This window comes from Ranitomeya imitator, chromosome 6 (genome assembly GCF_032444005.1).
Source record: "Ranitomeya imitator isolate aRanImi1 chromosome 6, aRanImi1.pri, whole genome shotgun sequence".
NCBI lineage: Eukaryota > Metazoa > Chordata > Amphibia > Anura > Dendrobatidae > Ranitomeya > Ranitomeya imitator.
The window spans coordinates 195,893,597-195,913,544 of NC_091287.1; the positions used below are offsets into that span (position 1 = coordinate 195,893,597).

The following is a 19,948-nucleotide window of genomic DNA, read 5'->3' on the forward strand; positions in this document are numbered from 1 at the left end:
TCCACAATACTGGACAAAGAAGCTTGAACCTCTTCACGTATTAGGGACCTCATTTCAGACAAGAGTGACGGCTGTTCGTCTCTCATAACCTTAGATGTGCAATCTGCACACAAGGTTTTGATATGGGTGTCCGGAAGTTTCACATTACATATCGGGCATCTACTGGTTTTCCCGGAGGCCTTGCCAGACTTCTTAGCTTGACCAGAGGGGGCAACGGGGGTTCCCTTATCCTTAAAGGACATAAGGTAGGGAGTAAGTAATGGGTATGCACCTGCGTGCAGATAGGGAAGTCTGCGCTATGCGCACTCACCCCTTCCTCGGCTGGCATGCTTCCTTCCATGGTCCGGTGTAGTAGGTCCCCTCAGCTCTCCACGCTAGACAGGAGCGCTTCAGCTGCTGTGCGTTCCACGCTTGGCGGGCATACACTTCCCCCGCTCTTACAGCGTCACCGGAAGTGACGGTAGCGGATGCCGCAAAACCGGAAGTGACGCGGTTCCCTGGGACTTCCGCCCGAAGATGCCGTACCACGCTGGACGCTGCAAAATCCTGCCACCTGGAACCGCGTCCGCAGCCGAGAGCCTCCCACCGGGAGGAGCGGCTGCCACCAGGAGCTTCGCCACTCCTGGTATTTGGAGCAGAGGGACCCCCCTCTGGAGGGTTTCTGCCCTGAGCCTCTTGACAGGGGGAAGGGTATTGGCAAGCTGCATGATCCCCTTGAGCTCCGGTAAGCTGCGCAGCTTCTCTCGTGCGACCCTTGCAGGGACAGGAAAAAACCTGCTGGGGAGGAGGACGTCATCTAGGGTGCTGTCAGGAGGGACGTCCTGGAAATTATTTTTTTGCACAACAAACTGTATTGTTTTTGGTAGCATAATGATAATCCCAAGACTTTTTAATCACTTTTTTTCGTGAGACGAGATGTACAAAAATAGCAGTTATGGCAGGTTTTTTTAACATTTTTTTTTTAATTTGTGTCATTTTTAGAAGGGAGAGTTTTCATACTTGTATGTTGATCTATGATAAATTGTAAGCCGAGGCACCTAATTTTGCCACAAGAAAACTCAGAAAACGTATTGACTCAAGTATAAGCTGGGTTTGCATTGTCCCCTCAGCCCCATCCTTGTCCGCATGGCTCCTCAGCCCCATCCTTGTCCCGCTGCTACTCATCCCCCATCCTCGTCTGCATGGCTCCTCATCCCCATCCTTCTATAAATGGTTCCTTATCCCTATTCTTACGTAGCCCCCCATGAGAAAAGCATAAAAATTAAAGCCTATGGAAGTGGAGAGAAGTGAATATTGATTACCTTAATGAGCGGGCACCCGTGATAGCCCAGCAGCTGCTGGAAGCCGGCAGCTACAACTGTGCAAGCTATAAAAGAAATTAATATTCATTGCCAGTGCAGTGAATATTCATTTCTCTTTAGCAGCGGGCACAAGCTTTAGCCGCCGGATTCTGCCTCCTGTGACCCACTGCTACCCCTCCACCGCCGTCTTCTGGGACAATGACTCGTGTATAAGCAGAGGGTGGTGTTTTCAGCACATAAAAAAAAAATTGTGCTGAAAAACTCTACTTATACACGAGTATATGGGGCACTTGCAGTCTGAACATATAGTTATATCCAATTGTAAGGGGGTTAAGGCCTCATTCAGATATCTGTAATTTTTCAAATGGAGAAGAGAGGTGATTATTTCAATGCCACTATACAATGTTGGTATTTGCACAAAGTAAAGCAGGAGGCAGCATTGTGACAACAGGCTCTTTAGCAAGGTAGTAGCACAATCTAGGCAACACGGTCATGATGTGCATACACATTTTGGGACGTCCTTGCACAGACTATACTTCTGCTTCTGGTACTGTCAGAAGTGATAAATAATAGAGTCCACAGCATGGGCTAGTGGTTCCAGTCTCGTTATGTAGCTTCTCCTACCTTCATGCCTGAACTGTGCATACAAAACAATACCTACAGTTAACAGCTGTTATGGCTCCAGCATGGGAGATAGAATAATGGGGACATGAAGCAATTGTATGCCTTATGTGTGCCTTACAGAATCTGCATATGCATCATGCAAAGAGACACTCTAAGGCTACTTTCACATTTCCGTCTTTTGAAAGACGTCGCAACGAGTCGTTCTGTGCAAAAAACGCATCATGCAAAGTTGCCCGCAGGATGCGTTTTTTGCACATAGACTTGTATTACCGACGCATCGCGACGTATGGACACATGTTCCATACGTCGTGCACTGCATGCGCGGCCGGAACTCCGCCCCCTCCTCCCTGGGACTATACAGTGGGCAGCAGACGCGTTGAAACACTGCGTCCGCTGCACAGAATTTTCACAACGTCCGTCGGTACGTCACGCCGACGCTTAGCGACGGAAATGTGAAAGAAGCCCTTACACTTAGCGTTTATACATAGTATTTTAACTTTATGTTCAGAGTATACATTGATAAAACTGGTGCATACAGCAAAAAAAAAAAACTAAACAATTATATAGGCTTAGTCATCCACTCGGCGATTAGGCTATTGCAATGAAGCCTTTTGTCTGAGGTACACATCAGGAAATATTCCCAAGGTATGCATCTAACACAAACCACAAATGTAGCCTAACTTGAACAGTATCCAGGGCCGGCATTAGGGCCAGGCAGCCGCCTAGGGCCCCTGCTGCTCCAGGGGCCCCCAGCCAGTGGCTGCTATGAGGCCCATGAGCAAGAGGAGCCTGGTGCAGCCCCCTCCTAACATCGCGTATTCAACTTATCGGCATCATAGATGCCAAAAAAGTTGAAATTAGTGATAGAGGAGAGAGCATCATGTGATGCTCCCTCTCCCATCACTCCCCCTCTGCCTCTGCCTGTTTCAGTAGTGGAGCTGATGGCATGCTGAGATGCTTTATTATACTGTAAACACTGTTCGTGTAGGGGAGCTGGCGCCAGCACTCCAGAGCGGAGCGTGCAGCTCCATGTATTGCTATGCGGCCACATGCTCCACTCTGAAATCCAAGCTCTGGCGCTGGCACTCCATACGAGACACGGACGTGTTTCTCGCATGTGTGATCCCGGCCTCAGCTGTAGTAAGGGTAGGCAAGTCAGTAAACGATGCGGGGTTGTATGTTGCGTACTTGTGCTGCATCCAGATGTTACAGCACAGTGGATGGGATTTCAATTTATCTTAGTCTCTGCAAGATAAATATCACCGGTACAATGTATTGGATGCAGTAAATCCGCACAGTTCAATGAACACAGGCGGATTCACCAGCGTTCAATAGCTGCATCCAAAGCGCTGCCAATTACTGAAAGTGTGCCCCTACCCTACCCTAAGAGGGCTGGGAAATCAGCATTGAACCACTTCAATATTGTCGATCGCGCTTGTTTAGCAGTCTGAACTTGGCGCTTGTAAACACAACAGAAATGTTTCTGTGATGGTGTAATATGTTAGCATTTGGGGCCCCACTTTAAACTTTTGCCCAGGGCCCCACTGTCTAAAACCTGCCCTGACAGTATCAATAGTGTTTTGATTTAGAACTGAAAAAAAACTATTAACATTCAAAATACACAAATGCACTTACACAATACCACTTTCCCAGTTCTCATCCTCTTGCTTTTTATCCTCCTTAATATCTCCATGTGGAGTATGCGGATGCTTCTGTACGATTCTCATTCCTCCAGCCTTCACTGAAAAGTAGCATAATGTCAAAGTAGGTAGCTCAAAAGTTTAAAAATGCACACAACATTAAAAAGCTCGAATAGAATGGAATGCCTTATACCGGGCCTTGTGAAAGTATTCGGCCCCCTGGAACTTTTCAACCTTTTCCCACATATCATGCTTCAAACAAAGTTACCAATTGTAAATTTTTGGTGAACAAACAAGTCGAACAACTGAAGTTGAACAAAATTTATTGGTTATATTAAATTTGTGTGGAAATTCAAAAAATGAAAAGTGGGGCTTGCAATTTTATTTGGCCCCTTTACTTTCAGTGCAGCAAACTCACTCCAGAAGTTCATTGTGGATCTCTGAATGATCCAATGTTGTCCTAAATGCCTAATGATGATAAATATAACCACCTGTGTGTAATCGAGTCTCCGTATAAATCCACCTCCTCTGTGATTTTCTCAGGGTTCTGTTTGAAGCACATAGAGCATCATGAAGACCAAGGAACACAACAGGCAGGTCTGTGATACTGTTGGAGAAGTCTGAAGTCGGATTTGAATACAAAATGATTTCCAAAACTTTAAATATCCCAAAGAGCACTGTGCAAGCGATCATATTGAAATGGAAGGAGTATCATACCACTGCAAATCTACCAAGACTGGTCCGTCCCTCTAAACTTTCATCTCAAACAAGAAGGCTGATCAGAGATGCAGCCAAGAGGCCCGTGATCACTCTGGATGAACAGCAGAGATCTACAGCTGAGGTGGAACAGTCAGTCCATAGGACAACAATCAGGTGTACACTGCACAAATCTGGCCTTTATGGAAGAGTGGCAAGAAGAAAGCCATTTCTCAAAGATATCCATAAAAAGTGTTTAAAGTTAACAAGCCACCTGGGAGACACACCAAACATGTGAAACATGCTCTGGTCAGATGAAACCAAACGCGAAATTTTTGGCACACTGCCAAATGATATGTTTGGCGTAAAAGGCAACACAGCTCATCACTAAACAAACCATCCCCACTGTCAAACATGGTGGTCACAGCATCATGGTTTGGGCCTGCTTTTCTTCAGCAGGGACAAGGAATATGGTTAAAATTGATGGGAAGATGGATGTAGCCAAATACAGGACCATTCTTGAAGAAAACCTGTTGGAGTCTACAAAAGACCTGAGACTAGAAAGGAGATTTGTCTTCCAACAAGACAATGATCCCAAACAAAGCAAAATCTACAATGGAATGGTTCACAAGTAAACGTATCCAGGTGTTAGAATGGCCAAGTCAAAGTCCAGACCTCAATCCAATCGAAAATCTGTGGAAAGAGCTGAAAACTGCTGTTCACAAATGATCTCCATCAGAATTTCAGTCTCTCGATGTACAAAACCGATAGAGATATATTGACTTGCAGCTGTAAACGCAGCAAAAGATGGAGCAACAAAGTATTAAGTTAAAGGGGCCGAATAATATTGCAAGCCCCACTGTTCAGTTTTTGAATTTCCACAAAAATGTAAAATAACCAATAAATTTCGTTCAACTTCACAATTGTGTTACACTTGTTGTTGATTCTTCACCAAAAATTTACATTTGGTATCTTTGTTTGAACCAGGATATGTGGGAAAGGGTTGAAGAGTTCCAGGGGGCCGAATACTTTTGCAAGGCACTGCATAGCACACAATGTAGACCAATTATGGTCACTGTCAATCAATACCACAATAGAAATCTGTTAGATTACATTTACATTAGACTACCACTCTGACCATGACTAAGAGGTGTGGCAACATGGCATACCTGGAGGCTATTGTTAACCCCTTTACCCCCAAGGGTGGTTTGTACGTTAATGACCTGGACAATTTTTACAATTCTGACCACTGTCCTTTTATGAGGTTATAACTCTGGAACGCTTCAACGGATCCTGGTGATTTTGACATTGTTTTCTCGTGACATACTGTACTTCATGATAGTGGTAAAGTTTATTTGATATTACTTGCCTTTATTTGTGAAAAAAACAGAAATTTGGTGAAAATTTGTCATTTTTCCAACTTAAGTTAGTTAAACAATTTCTCATTTTCTCCTTTTTTTTTTTTTTTAGGGACCACATTTTATTTGAAGTCACTTTGAGGGGTCTGTGATAGAAAATACCCAAAAGTGACGCCAGTCTAAAAATTGCACCCCTCAAGGTGCTTATGAAGAAACCAAATTATTTCTTAATTACCCAGACGACTATGTTTAGCGACCAAGAATTGACTTTTTATCTGCACGTTGGCTTTTCGATTTACGTGTTGATTTCTGATTGATCAAGAATACAGACTTGTTTGTGTAAGCCTGGAATATTGACTTGTACAGTGCCTTGCGAAAGTGTTCTGCTCCCTGGAACCTTTTCCTACATATCATGCTTCAAACAAAAGATACCACATGTAAAGTTTTGGTGAAGAATCAACAAATGGAATAAAATTATGAAGTTGAACGAAATTTATTGGTTGTTAATTTTAAATTTTTGTGGTCAGATGCCTCTCAATCAGCCAAACCAGATCTCCACTTTGCACTGACGAGGGGCAGTACCCTGAAACAGTGTCTGCAAATTGAGATTCTGGTTTGGCTTTTATCCTACGTCATGAGACAAGGCTCGTTAAAAGGGTTGACATTGACTGTTAGGATTCATACTTCCAAATAGGTGGCGCTAGAGTTCTAGTCCTCTTGCTCTCTGAAGAGATAATTTGCATATTTCCCAGAGGAGCATTGCGGCTTTAAGTCTCCTCACCTCAACATGCTTAACATATCTTTTCTCCTTGCGGAGAGTGACAACTTCTTGTGGAAATTCAAAAACTGAAAAGTGGGGAGCGCAATATTATCCGGCCCCTTAAAATTAATTTGTTGCGCCATCTTTTGCTGCAGATACAGCTGCAAGTCGCTTGGGGTATGTCGCTATCAGTTTTGTACATCTAGAGACTGAAATTATTGCCCAGTCTTCCTTGGCAAACAGCTCAAGCTCAGTGAGGTTGGATGGAGATCGTTTGTGAACAGCAGTTTTCAGCTCTTTCCACAGATTCTCGATTGGATTGAGGTCTGGACATAGAATGGCCAATTCAAACACCTGGACACGTTTGTGAACCATTCCATTGTACATTTAGCTTTGTATTTGGGATCATTGTCTTGTTGGAAGACAAATCTCTGTCCCAGTCTCAGGTCTTTTGCAGACTCAAACAGGTTTTCTTCAAGAATGGTCTTGTATTTGTCTCCATCCATCTTCCCATCAATTTTAACCATCTTCCCTGTCCCTGCTGAAGGAAAGCAGGCCCAAAACAGTGATGCTGCCACCACCATGTTTGACAGTGGGGATGGTGTGTTCAGGGCAATGAGCTGTGTTGCCTTTATGCCAAACATATCGTTTGGCATTGTGCCAAAAAGTTCGATTTTGGTTTCACCTGACCAGAGCACCTTCTTCCACATGTTTGGCGTGTCTCCCAGGTGGCTTGTTGCAAACTTTAAACAACACTTTTTATTGATAACTTTGAGAAATGGCTTTCTTCTTGCTACTCTTCCATAAAAGCCAGATATGTGCAGTGTACGACTGATTGTTGTCCTATGGACAGACTGTCACACCTCAGCTGTAGATCTCTGCAGTTCATCCAGAGTGATCATGGTCCTCTTGGCTGCATCTCTGATCAGTCTTCTTGTTTGAGATGAAAGTTTATAGAAAAGGCCAGGTCTTCGTAGATTTGCAGTGGTATGATACTCCTTCCATTTCAATATGATCGCTTGCACAGTGCTCCTTGGGATGTTTAAAGTTTTGGAAATCATTTTGTATCCAAATCCGGCTTTAAACTTCTAAACAACAGTATCACGGATCTGCCTGTAGTGTTACTTGGTCTTCATGATGCTCTCTGTGCTTCAAAAGGAATCCTGAGACTATTACAGAGCAGGTGCATTTATATGTAGACTTGATTACACATAGATGGATTACATTTATCATCATTAGGTATTTAGGACAACATTGGATCATTCAGAGATCCACAATGAACTTCTCGATTTTGCCGCGCTGAAAGTAAGGGGCCGAATAATATTGCACGCCCCACTTTTCAGTTTTTGAAGTTCCATAAAAATTTAAAATAACCAATAAATTTCGTTCAACTTCATAATTGTGTTCCATTTGTTGATTCTTCACCAAAAATTTACATTAGGTATCTTTATGTTTGAAGCAAGATGTGTGGGAAAAGGTTGAAAAGTTCCAGGAAGCCGAATACTTTCGCAAGGCACTGTATGCTGATATTTGATATAACCGTGTGCTCTTATCCTTGATGAATAGTGAGGTCTACGGATATGCTAATTACACATTGTCTAGCCCAGATAGTTTGTTTAATTTTAAAATGGAGGAGGAAAATCTATGCAAATAGATCACATGTTCAAATGGGACGACTTGGTCATCGCCATTCTTCCCCTTATCTGTGAGGGTGGACTGAAGGACACTGGGTAAATCTAAAAATAGGTTACATGTCTCAGACTCGGAGTCTCTTTATACAGAGACAGAGAGACAGCCAGACATTCTGCCATAACAACCAAAAGGTCGAGAGACAGAAATGCAGCCAATTCATCATGGCACCATCAAGAGTGACATGGATCTATCATGCCACAGGAACCAACCTATAGGGTTTTCGGCTCTGCCTAGAAGGATAGAGATCTGCTCCATTGACCATCGATGAACCATGGATATGTTTGGAGAAAGCCAGGATTGGGACACGCTGGTCGCCTGGCTACATGGAGATGTTCAGATGAGCTAGGTGGTGACTCGTGTCTTGTATGGACTCATCTTCCTATGCTTGCTTTTACCTCCTCTCTGTATGTGTGCCACAGGTGGGGTAGCCGAACCTGGGAGCTCTGACGCAACATCTGCAATTATCCAGGCGGGTTAGCAGAAGGGTGAGACCAACGTGCACCATCTTGGGAGCGGGCGTTAGGCGGGACGATCCCTGGTCCATGCGGTTCTGGCTAGCGGAGGACCTGGGCGCCCACCAACCACAACCCCTCCACAACCCCCACCCCCCCTGGTGCTCAAAACCACAGTCAAGAAGTTTATTAACCCAAGGTGGTGCTTTACAGGAATTTTTGGAATGTTTAAAAAAAATATATCTTTCACAAATTTTTTTTTTTTTTTTTTTACTTCAGATCCAATATTTTTTTGTATTTTCCCAAGGGTTAGGCTACTTTCACACTAGCGTTTTCTGCAATCCGTCACAATGCGTCGTTTTGCAGAAAAAACGCATCCTGCAAAAGTGCTTGCAGGATGCGTTTTTTCCCCATAGACTTGTATTGATGACTCATTGCGACGGATTGCCACACGTCGCATCCGTCGTGCGACGGATGCGTCGTGCTTTGGCGGACTGTCGGGAGCAAAAAACGCTACATGTAACGTTTTTTGCTCCTGACGGACCGCTTTTTCTGACCGCGCATGCGCCCCCACCTCCCTGCACCTCACAATGGGGCAGCGGATGCGCCAGAGAAATGCATCCGCTGCCTCCGTTGTGCAGTGCGTTAAACGCTAGCGTCGGAATCTCTGCCCGACGCATTGCGACGGGGAGATTCCGACGCTAGTGTGAAAGTAGCCTAACAGGATAAATTTGACCCCAAAAGTTATTGTGAAATTTGTCCTGAGTATGCTTATGTGGGGGTAAACCACTGTTTGGGAGCATGGCAGAGCTCGGAAGGAAAGGAGCACAGTTTGACTTTTTCAATGCAAAATAGGCTGGAATTGAGATCGGAAGCCATGTCGTGTTGGAGAGCCCCTGATGTCCCTAAACAGTGGAAACCCCCCCACAAGTGATACCACTTTGGAAACTAGAACCCCCGAGGAACTTGTGTGGTGAGCACTTTGAGCCTAGAACTGCTCCACAAACTTATAACGTAGAGCCGTAAAAATAAAAAAAATAATTCCACAAAAATAATCTTTTCGTCCCAAATTTTATATTTTACCAAGGGTAACAGGAGAAATTGGACCCCAAAAGTTGTTGGGCAATTTGTCCTGAGTACACAGATACCACGCATGTAGGGGAATACTACTTTTGAGGCACAGTGCAAAGCTCAGAAGGGAAGAGGTGCCTTATTAGAGTTCAGATTTTGCTGGAATGGTTTGAGGAGCCATGTCACATTAGCAGAGAACTCACGAGGTGCCAGAACAGAAACCCCCTATATGGGAACTCTGTTTACAAACTATACACCCCAAAGAATTCATCTAGGAGAGCAGTGATCATATTAATACCACATGTGATTCACAGAATTTTATACCACGGAGCGGTGAAGAATGAATAAATACCATTTTTACCACTAAAATGTTGTGTTAGCCCCAAGTTTTTAATTTTTCTAATGGCTAACAGGAAATTTTTTTACAACAAACTGAGGTCCATTTTTTCCTGAGTGTGCCAATACCCTAATTTAAATCGGGAAATATTTTTCAGGCACAGTGCAAAGCTCAGAAGGCAAGGAGCGCCCGATTTTGCTGTTATGGTTTGCAGGTGCCATGACCCACTGGAAGAGCCCATGAGGTGCCAGAACAGCAGAACCCCCCATACGTGACACCATTTTACAAACTACACCACTAAATGAATTAATCTAAGGGTGCAGTGATCATATTAACACCATTGGTGCGCCACAGAATTTTATACCATTGGGCAGTGAAAACAAAGTAACTACATTTTTACCACCAAAATTTGTCCCACAATTTCTACTGAACGTGGCAATACCCTATATGGGAGGAACGGAGCGCGATTTGCCTATTCAAGTGAATGGGTCTGTGCACATGTCAGTGTGTTTCCACGGACTGTGTGTTCGTGGGTAAAACATGACGACATGTCCATTTTTTAAAGTCAGCTTAGGCCACAAAACGTCCCGCACAAGTGCATACGCATAACACACATGGATGTCATCCATGTGACATGCATCGGCACCGGGGAATAAGTGTTACAGTAAGTGCTGTTCGCGATGCCGGGTGCTTAACACGGCCCTCATCATTCTCCCCTGCTCTGCCGCCGATCGGCGCGAGTAGGGGAGAATGATGAGAGCTATATTTAAGTGATAAAAGACAGCAGGCCGCTGATGAGACTATTACTCCTATCAGCCTACACCTGCTGCTGCTAATAAACAGTGACAGCAGAAGGGGCTGATGGGGGCGGGGTATTCATCAGCCGCCACCTGCTCTATAAATAAGTGGGGGGGAACCAAAAAAAAAAAAAAAAAAAAATTGGAGTTTCCCTGCATTTTCTATAACCAGCCAGGCAAAACTCACAGCTGGGGGCTGCAACCCTCAGCTGTCATCTTCAACAAGGCTGGTTATCAATTATTTACATAATTTTAAAAAACGGCATTGGGTCCCCCACCCCCATTTTTGACAACCAGCCTTGCTAAAGCTCACAGCTTGGGGGCTGGTATTCTCAGGCTGGTAAGGGGCCATGGTTACTAACTTGCCCCCCCAGCCTAAAAATAGCAGCCCGCAAATGCTCACGAAAGGCACATCTATTAGATGCGCCAATTCTGACGTCCGAGACCAAAAAAGGCTTATTCCAAAAGATGTATACATATATGATGCGACATGTACCATTCAAATAACAATAAATATTTTACATAAACCTGTTAAATGTGCGGCTGCTCTGTAAATGGAAATACAATGACTACTCTATAGGTGTATTGTCACTATGGCCATTGTAATAAAAGTGGAGCTCCCAAGTAGATCGTGTGCACCAGATAGTGGCTCAAAAATAGAGCATATATGACCCAGACAGAATGGACAACAATATTACACACAAATGCTGTGCAGATGACAATATCAGTAAACCGGTCGATCTAATAGGTATATAAATATGTGCCCTCTATACCAAATGAGCCTAATATAATGCAAAAATTGACAGAAAATTTATAAACCTATGAGCTCTAAATACAAGACACAGCAAAGGGGGAATAGCTAAACCTCAGCCATAGCAGGTAGAAAGGCATAAAGAATATATATATATATATATATATATATATATATATATATACACACATATATATACACACACACACTCGAGTATAAGCCGACCCCCTAATTTTGCCACAAAAAACTGGGAAAACTTATTGACTCGAGTATAAGCCTAGGGTGGAAATGCAGCAGCTACCGGTAAATGTCAAAAATAAAAATAGATCATTATTTCCCCATAGCTGTGCCATATAGTGCTCTGCATCATTCATTATTTCCCCATAGCTGTGCCATATAGTGCTCTGCCCCGTTCATATTTCCCCATAGCTGTGCTATATTGTGCTCTGCACCGTTCATATTTCCCCATAGCTGCCATATAGTGCTCTGCACCGTTCATATTTCCCCATAGCTGTGCCATATAGTGCTCTGCACCGTTCATATTTCCCCATAGCTGTGCCATATAGTGCTCTGCACCGTTCATATTTCCCCATAGCTGTGCCATATAGTGCTCTGCACCGTTCATATTTCCCCATAGCTGTGCCATATAGTGATCTGCACCGTTCATATTTCCCCATAGCTGTGCCCCATATATGCTCTGCACCGTTCATATTTCCCCATAGATGCTCCATAGAAAGCTCTGCCATTGCTGCAATAAAAAAAATTAAAAAAGCCATACTCCCCTCTCTTGCTTGCAGCTCCCAGCGTCCGGTCCCGGCGTCTCTCCGCACTGACTGATCAGGCAGAGGGCGCCGCGCACACTATATGCGTCATCGCGCCCTCTGACCTGAATAGTCAGAGCGGAGAGACGCCGGGAAGATGGAGCGGCGCCAGGAAGATGGAACCGGGACAGGTGAATATTACATAGTAACATAGTAAGGCCGAAAAAAGACATTTGTCCATCCAGTTCAGCCTATATTCCATCATAATAAATCCCCAGATCTACGTTCTTCTACAGAACTTAATAATTGTATGATACAATATTGTTCTGCTCCAGGAAGACATCCAGGCCTCTCTTGAACCACTCGACTGAGTTCGCCGTCACCACCTCCTCAGGCAAGCAATTCCAGATTCTCACTGCCCTAACAGTAAAGAATCCTCTTCAATGTTGGTGGAAAAACCTTTCCTCCTCCAGATGCAAAGAATGCCCCCTTGTGCCCGTCACCTTCCTTGGTATAAACAAATCCTCAGTGAGATATTTGTATTGTCCCCTTATATACTTATACATGGTTATTAGATCGCCCCTCAGTCGTCTTTTTGCTAGACTAAATAATCGTAATTTCGCTAATCTATCTGGGTATTGTAGTTCTCCCATCCCCTTTATTAATTTTGTTGCGCTCCTTTGTACTCTCTAGTTCCATTATATCCTTCTTGAGCACCGGTGCCCAAAACTTACTTACCTGGTACATACTTACCTGGTCCCGGCGTCCGGCTCCTTCTCCCGGACAGCTGGTCTTCGGTGCTGCAGCCTCTTCCTCCATCAGCGGTCACCGTTACCGCTGATTAGAGAAATGAATAGGCGGCTCCACCCCTATGGGAGGTGGAGCCGCCTATTCATTTCTCTAATGAACGGTCCCACGTGACCGCTGAATAGTGGAAGAACTGCAGCACCGAAGACCGTGGGACAGGCGGGGAGCGCCAGGATCGCCGGGACTAGGTGAGTATGCCTCAGCGCCCTCACCCGCAGACCCTGCCACCCACCTTGACTCGAGTATAAGCCGAGAGGGGCACTTTCATCATTAGACACATATGTATATGAAGACAAAAGAGAATAGTAAAACCAAAAACACTCAGTTTTGAAAAAAAAAAAAAAAAAAAAAAAAAAAAAAAAAAAAAAAAAAAAAAAAAAAAAAAAATCGCAGTAATCCGCAAGTGCTAGTAAAAGATGTAAAAAAACAGGTATTTGGTTGATACGTTTTTTGCAAAAAATGTATACTAAGCTGCTCTACCAAACTTCACGGTATACCCATATCAGAGCAGTCCTAACTAATGTCCAGACCAGACCGAAATACGGTAATAGTATAGTCCCATAAGGGGAACAGGTAATGGTTAGGTATGCCCTGTTGGAGAAGTTCCAATAAATACATTCCTTTATCTAAATAAAAAAAATTAAAAAAAAAAAAAAACAATAAAAGTACACATATTTAGTATCGCCCAACCTATAAAACTGTCCCACTAGTTAACCCCTTCAGTGAACACCGTAAAAAAAGGCGCAAAAAAAAAAAAAAAAAAAAAACGCTTTATTATCATACTGCCGAACAAAAAAAAAAAAAAAATGGAATAACACGCGATCAAAAAGACAGATATAAATAACCATGGTACCGCTGAAAAGTCATCTTGCGCCGCAAAAAACAAGCCGCCTTACAGCATCATCAGCAAAAAAAATTTCAAGAAAGTTATAGTCCTCAGAATAAAGCGATGCAAAAATTATTATTTTTTCTATAAAATAGTTTATCGTATAAAAGAGCCAAAACATTAAAAAAAAAAAAAAAGATATAAATGAGGTATCGCTGTAATCGTACTGACCAGAAGAATAAAACTGCTTTATCCATTTTACCAAACGCGGAACGGTATAAAAACGCAAAGGCATCAACATAGCGTTTACAGGAGAGAGAAAAAAAAAAAAAAAAAAAAAAAAAGAGGGGTCATTCCATATCAAGTGATCCAAATATGAATATTTTTTTTACCTGACGTCTTTACATTTTTTTTATTTTTTGTTTTTATGAAGTACAACTTTAGTTAATTACAAATTAAAAGTTTAGAATTTTTCTCTTCATCAGTTAATTTTTTACAGATTTTTAAAGTTTTGAAAAAGCGCGGATTTTGGCCTGGTATGGCTTTACATTTTTTATCATATCTCGGGCTAGAATTAAGATATAGAGGTAGGAGAGGCATCATTTTTCTCAGAACGGTACCAGCTTTCATTTGATATGTCACAAGACTGTTTCTTTATATTTTGGTTTTGGAGAAATCTAAATAAAAATTTTGATGCGCAATTCTGAAAAAAACGTATGTTGTAAAATTGTGAAAACATGCATGTGTGTTACTCGTGTCCTTGTTTATATTTGTACAAGGACTCAACTCGGGATCTATCAAATTTGTATTTTTTTTAAGCCTTGAATCATCTGATTTTATATTTGTGAGTTTCTTTCTTTTTTCTTTTCAAATTACAACTTATTGCATTCAACATTTATATGCAACAATAAAGAAACACAAAAAACAAATACCGAAGTGCCAGAATAAATACAACTTAATCATCATAACTTGCTCAGCATTTTCAACCTGAATTCTTTGAACAAGCCAAAAGATAAAGGCTATGTGCACACGTTCAGGTTTTTTCGCGGTTTTTCGTGGTAAAAACGCTATAAAAACTCATTAAAAACGCATACATTATGCATGCTATCATTTAGAATGCATTCTGCATGTTATGTGCACATGGATGCATTTTTTCCAAGAAAAAAAACGCATCGCGGTAAAAATATGAGCATGTTCATTATTTTTGCGGATTTTCTGCGTTCTTCCCGCAATTCTATGCATTTGGGAAAAACGCACAAAAAACGCACCAAAAATGCGTCAAAATCGCGGTAAAAACGCATGCGGATTTCTGGCAGAAATGTCCGGTTTTTGTCAGGAAAATTTCTGCAAGAAATCCTGACGTGTGCACATACCTAAATGGTGATCACATCCTGAAGTGCGGTTTTCTAAATACAGTCTGATCCTAATTATATGTTAAAAACAAGATTAAAAGAACCAATATTTCTACCCCCTATTTATACATGGAACAATTTTTTTTCTACTATATCACTAAACATGTCATTTCTGAAGTGTTTAAGAAGAATAGTACAGTAGTTAAATCCTCGTTGTATAAAATATGAACTAATCAAACACTTAACCCCTTAGTGACAGAGCCAATTTGGTACTTAATGACCGAGCCAATTTTTGCAATTCTGACCACTGTCACTTTATGAGGTTGTAACTCTAGAACGCTTCAACGGATCCAGCTGATTCTGAGACTGTTTCTCCGTCACATATTGTACTTCATGTTAGTGGAAACAATTCTTCGATATTATTTGCGATTATTTATGAAAAAACGGAAATATGGCGAAAATTTTTAAAATTTTGCAATTTTCAAACTTTGTATTTTTATGCCCTTAAATCAGAGAGATATGTCATGAAAAATAATTAATAAATAACATTTCCCACATGTCTACTTTACATCAGCACAATTTTGGAAACAAAATTTTTTTTTGTTAGGGAGTTATAAGGGTTAAAAGTTGACCAGCAATTTCTCATTTTTACCACACCATTTTTTTTTTTTTTTTTTAGGGACCACATTTGAAGTCATTTTGAGGAGTCTATATGATAGAAAATAACGAAGTGTGACACCATTCTAAAAACTACACCCCTCAAGGTTCTCAGAACCACATTTAAGAAGTTTATTAACCCTTTATGTGCTTCACAGGAACTGAAAATGTGGAAGGAAAAAAAATGAACATTTAACTTTTTTTTGCAAACATTTTAATTCAGAACCATTTTTTTTTTTATTTTCACAAGTGTAAAAACAGAAATGTAACCATAAATTTTGTTATGCAATTTCTCCTGAATACGCCAATACCCCATATGTGGGGGTAAACCACTGTTTGGGCGCACCGCAGAACTTGGAAGTGAAGGAGCGCCATTTGACTTTTTCAATGCAGAATTGGCTGGAATTGAGATCGGACGCCATGTCACGTTTAGATAGCCCCTGATGTGCCTAAACAGTAAAAAAAAACCACAAGTGACCCCATTTTGGAAACTAGACCCCCCAATGGAACTTATCTAGATGTGTGGTGAGAACTTTGAATGCCCAAGTGCTTCACAGAAGTTTAGAATGCAGAGTCGTGAAAATAAAAAAATATTTTTTTTTCCCACAAAAAAGATTTTGTAGCCCCCAAGTTTTTTATTTTCACAAGGGTAACAGGAGAAATTGGACCCCAAAAGTTGTCCAATTTATCCAGAGTACGCTGATGCCCCATATGTGGGGGTAACCCACTGTTTGGGCGCACAGTAGAGCTCAGAAGGGAGGGAGCACCATTTGACTTTTTGAGCGCATAATTGGCTGTCGTGTTTGGAGACCCCCTGATGTACCTAAACAGTGGAAACCCCCCAATTCTAGCTCCAACCCTAACCCCAACACACCCCTAACCCTAATCCCAACCCGATCCATAATCCTATTCACTAACCCTAACTATAATCACAACCCTTACCCCAAAACAAACCTATTGTCAACCCTAACCCTAATCAAAACCCTAAATCCAACACACCCCTAGTCTTAATCTCAACCCTAACCTCAAACCTAACCCCAATCCCAATACACCCCTAATCACAACCCTAACCTTAACCCTAATCCCAAACCTAACCCTAATCCCAAGCGTAACCCTAATGTCAACCCCAACACCAACCCTAATCCAAACCCTAACCCTAACCCCAACCCTAAGGCTACTTTCACACTTGCGTCGTTTGGAATCCATCGCAATCCGTCGTTTTGGACAAAAAATGGATCCTGCAAATGTGCCCGCAGGATGCGTTTTTTGCCCATAGACTTGTATTGCCAACGGATCGTGACGGATGGCCACACGTTGCGTCCGTCGTGCACTGGATCAGTTGTGTTTTGGCGGACCGTCAGTACAAAAAACGTTCAATGTAACTTTTTTTTGTACGTCGCGTCCGCCATTTCTGACCGCACATGCGCAGCCGTAACTCCGCCCCCTCCTCCCCAGGACATAGATTGGGCAGCAGATGCATTGAAAAACTACATCCGCTGCCCACGTTGTGCATTGCAACGGCCCCGTACCGACGTAAGTGTGAAAGAACCCTAACCCTGAATTTAGCCCCAACCCTAACCCTAAATTTAGCCCCAACCCTAACCCTTGCTTTTTTTTTTTTGCGGTCGCCGATAAACAGATAAATACGGCGATCGCAAAACAGGGGTCGGTAAAACCGACCCCGATCATGTTCATGACCCCAAAGATTCCCCCCGGTGACGGCCGGCGGGCGCACTGCGCATGCGCCCGCCATTTTGAAGATAGCGGCACCTACCAGGAGCCACGAGGAGCACCGGGGGAGACCGGTAAGTATTGGGGGGCTACCTGGGACCCCATTTCTCTGTCCTCTGATGTGCGATCACATCGGAGGACAGAGAAATTAAAAAGAAATCGCGTTTTTTGCGATCGCCGGTAAACGGTTAATTACCGGCGATCGCAAATGCGGGGGTCGGTAAAAAAAAACCCGAATAATGTTCTCTGGGGTCTCAGCTACCCCCGGCAGCCGAGACCCCGGAGAAAATCCAACTCTGGGGGGCGCTATTTACTTTTTCCACAGCGCCGTTAATTAACGGAGCTGTGGTTTAAGTACCCTTAGCGGCTGCCGTTAAAAGGCGTATCGGCGGTCGTTAAGGGGTTAATCGTAGGTTTTTACACTGGCCTGTTATCAATGTGTCCCTTTTAGTTGGTGATATGTCATCTTGTCCATAAGGGCTCACTAGCAATGGCCGTTTCCTTCTGTGTTAGAGTATGTGCGGCCGGTCATGGTGCTCGGCTGCACCTAAGTTATAGCTGATTTTTGTTCACTTTTACAAGGTCTGATTTTCTTGGATACACAAGGACGGCGCTGGACCAGAAAGTGCAGAAAAGTCACTTCTACGTCTTCATTTTCACAATCTTTGGAGAGTCCATTAGCCGCCAGCGCCGATCATATTCACAGGTCACAGCCAGTTGTGTCATCCATTGCCGATCTTGTGCCGCCTTCTACCACTTCATGGTGTTTTTATTTCCACTACATGGGATGACAGTCCGGTATTGCTGAGTCCCTGTGATGGGTTCTGCTTCCTGTAACCGATGTTATAACAAACTCTCCTCCTCCTCCTCGTAGTCCTGGTTTGTACAATACATGAACTGGATGTTAAAAATATTTTTCTCCCTCCATTTGAGGAGTTGCCTGGGTGATCGGATTTGGTGTGAATACGGTCTGTGGAGGCCCGAGCTGCCGGCCTGTCATCTGCTCTGCAGTCACTGTCTACCCCTGGTCATTCTCAGCCCTAACAAAGCTTCTCCTCTGTCCTCTCCTGCTTCTAAGTGGTAACATAATAAAATAATACAGTAATATCTAGCAATCTTGAATTATTTGGTAAATCTAGACCCCACACTGTTAGACCACAGGCTGAACAGATCTGAAGTCAAGATTTTTGAACTGACACTGTAATAGTTTTATTTTTTAAAATATGATCCCATCACGATCCCATCTTGTATTTTGGTACAGATGTGGATAGGTGCATAGCAGGCACATGTGCAGTTTTTGAAATTTTTAAATTAAACGTTTTTTTCAGAAAGGCGTTTTAAAATTTTGCGCTTGCGTTCGCATAGGTAAAATATTATCAAAGATACTCTTGTGACAAATCTGGTGAAAGCCTGTACAGTTCTGAGTAGAATGGTGTTTATTTTGTTTCTCTATGTCTTTTCTAGCCGGAGTTATGGGGAGAAATGTAAAGGCAGGCAACACCGAAATTAGCACTTTTTCCGAACTTTGAAAATTAATAAAAAATAAAAAAAAATCTAGAATTTTCTCTTCTTCACATTCTGCATTCTCTGACACTGTTACCAAATAACAATCTCAAAAGAATTAAAAATATAGTGGTAAAAATCATTGGTTCACTTGACATGGAATGACCCAGAGGCATTCAAAGAAAAGAATACGGTCCCTACAGTCAAACATGACGGAGGATCCCTGATGTTTTGGGGTTGCTTTGCTGCCTCTGGCACTGGACTGCTTGACCGTGTGCATGGCATTATGAAGTCTGAAGACTACCAACAAGTTTTTCAGCATAATGTAGGGCCCAGTGTGAGAAAGCTGGGTCTCCCTCAGAGGTCATGGGTCTTCCAGCAGGACAATGACCCAAAACACACTTCAAAAAGCACTAAATGGTTTGAGAGATAGCACTGGAGACTTCCAAGGTGGCCAGCAATGAGTCCAGACCTGAATCCCATAGAACACCTGTGGAGAGATCTAAAAATGGCAGTTTGGAGAAGGCAGCCTTCAAATATCAGGCACCTGGAGCAGTTTGCCAAAGAAGAATGGTCTAAAATTCCAGCAGAGCATTGTAAGAAACTCATTGATGGTTACCAGAAGCGGTTGGTCGCAGTTATTTTGGCTAAAGGTTGTGCAATCAAGTATTAGGCCGGCGTCACACACAGCGTATGAAAATACGGTCCGTATACAGTTAGGGCCAGAAATATTTGGACAGTGACACAATTTTCGCGAGTTGGGCTCTGCATGCCACCACATTGGATTTGAAATGAAACCTCTACAACAGAATTCAAGTGCAGATTGTAACGT

At 42.7% G+C, this 19,948-nt stretch overlaps 1 protein-coding gene across 1 annotated transcript in view; it reads right to left on the reverse strand.

The window, feature by feature from the left end:
* The window catches only part of DAP (death associated protein), a 197,174-nt gene that overhangs the window by 133,297 nt on the left and 43,929 nt on the right, over positions 1-19,948 (reverse strand). The window contains exon 2 of the mRNA XM_069730420.1: positions 3,561-3,666. Within this exon, the coding sequence (XP_069586521.1) occupies positions 3,561-3,666 (106 nt within the window). The remainder of the gene's footprint in view (positions 1-3,560; positions 3,667-19,948) is intronic.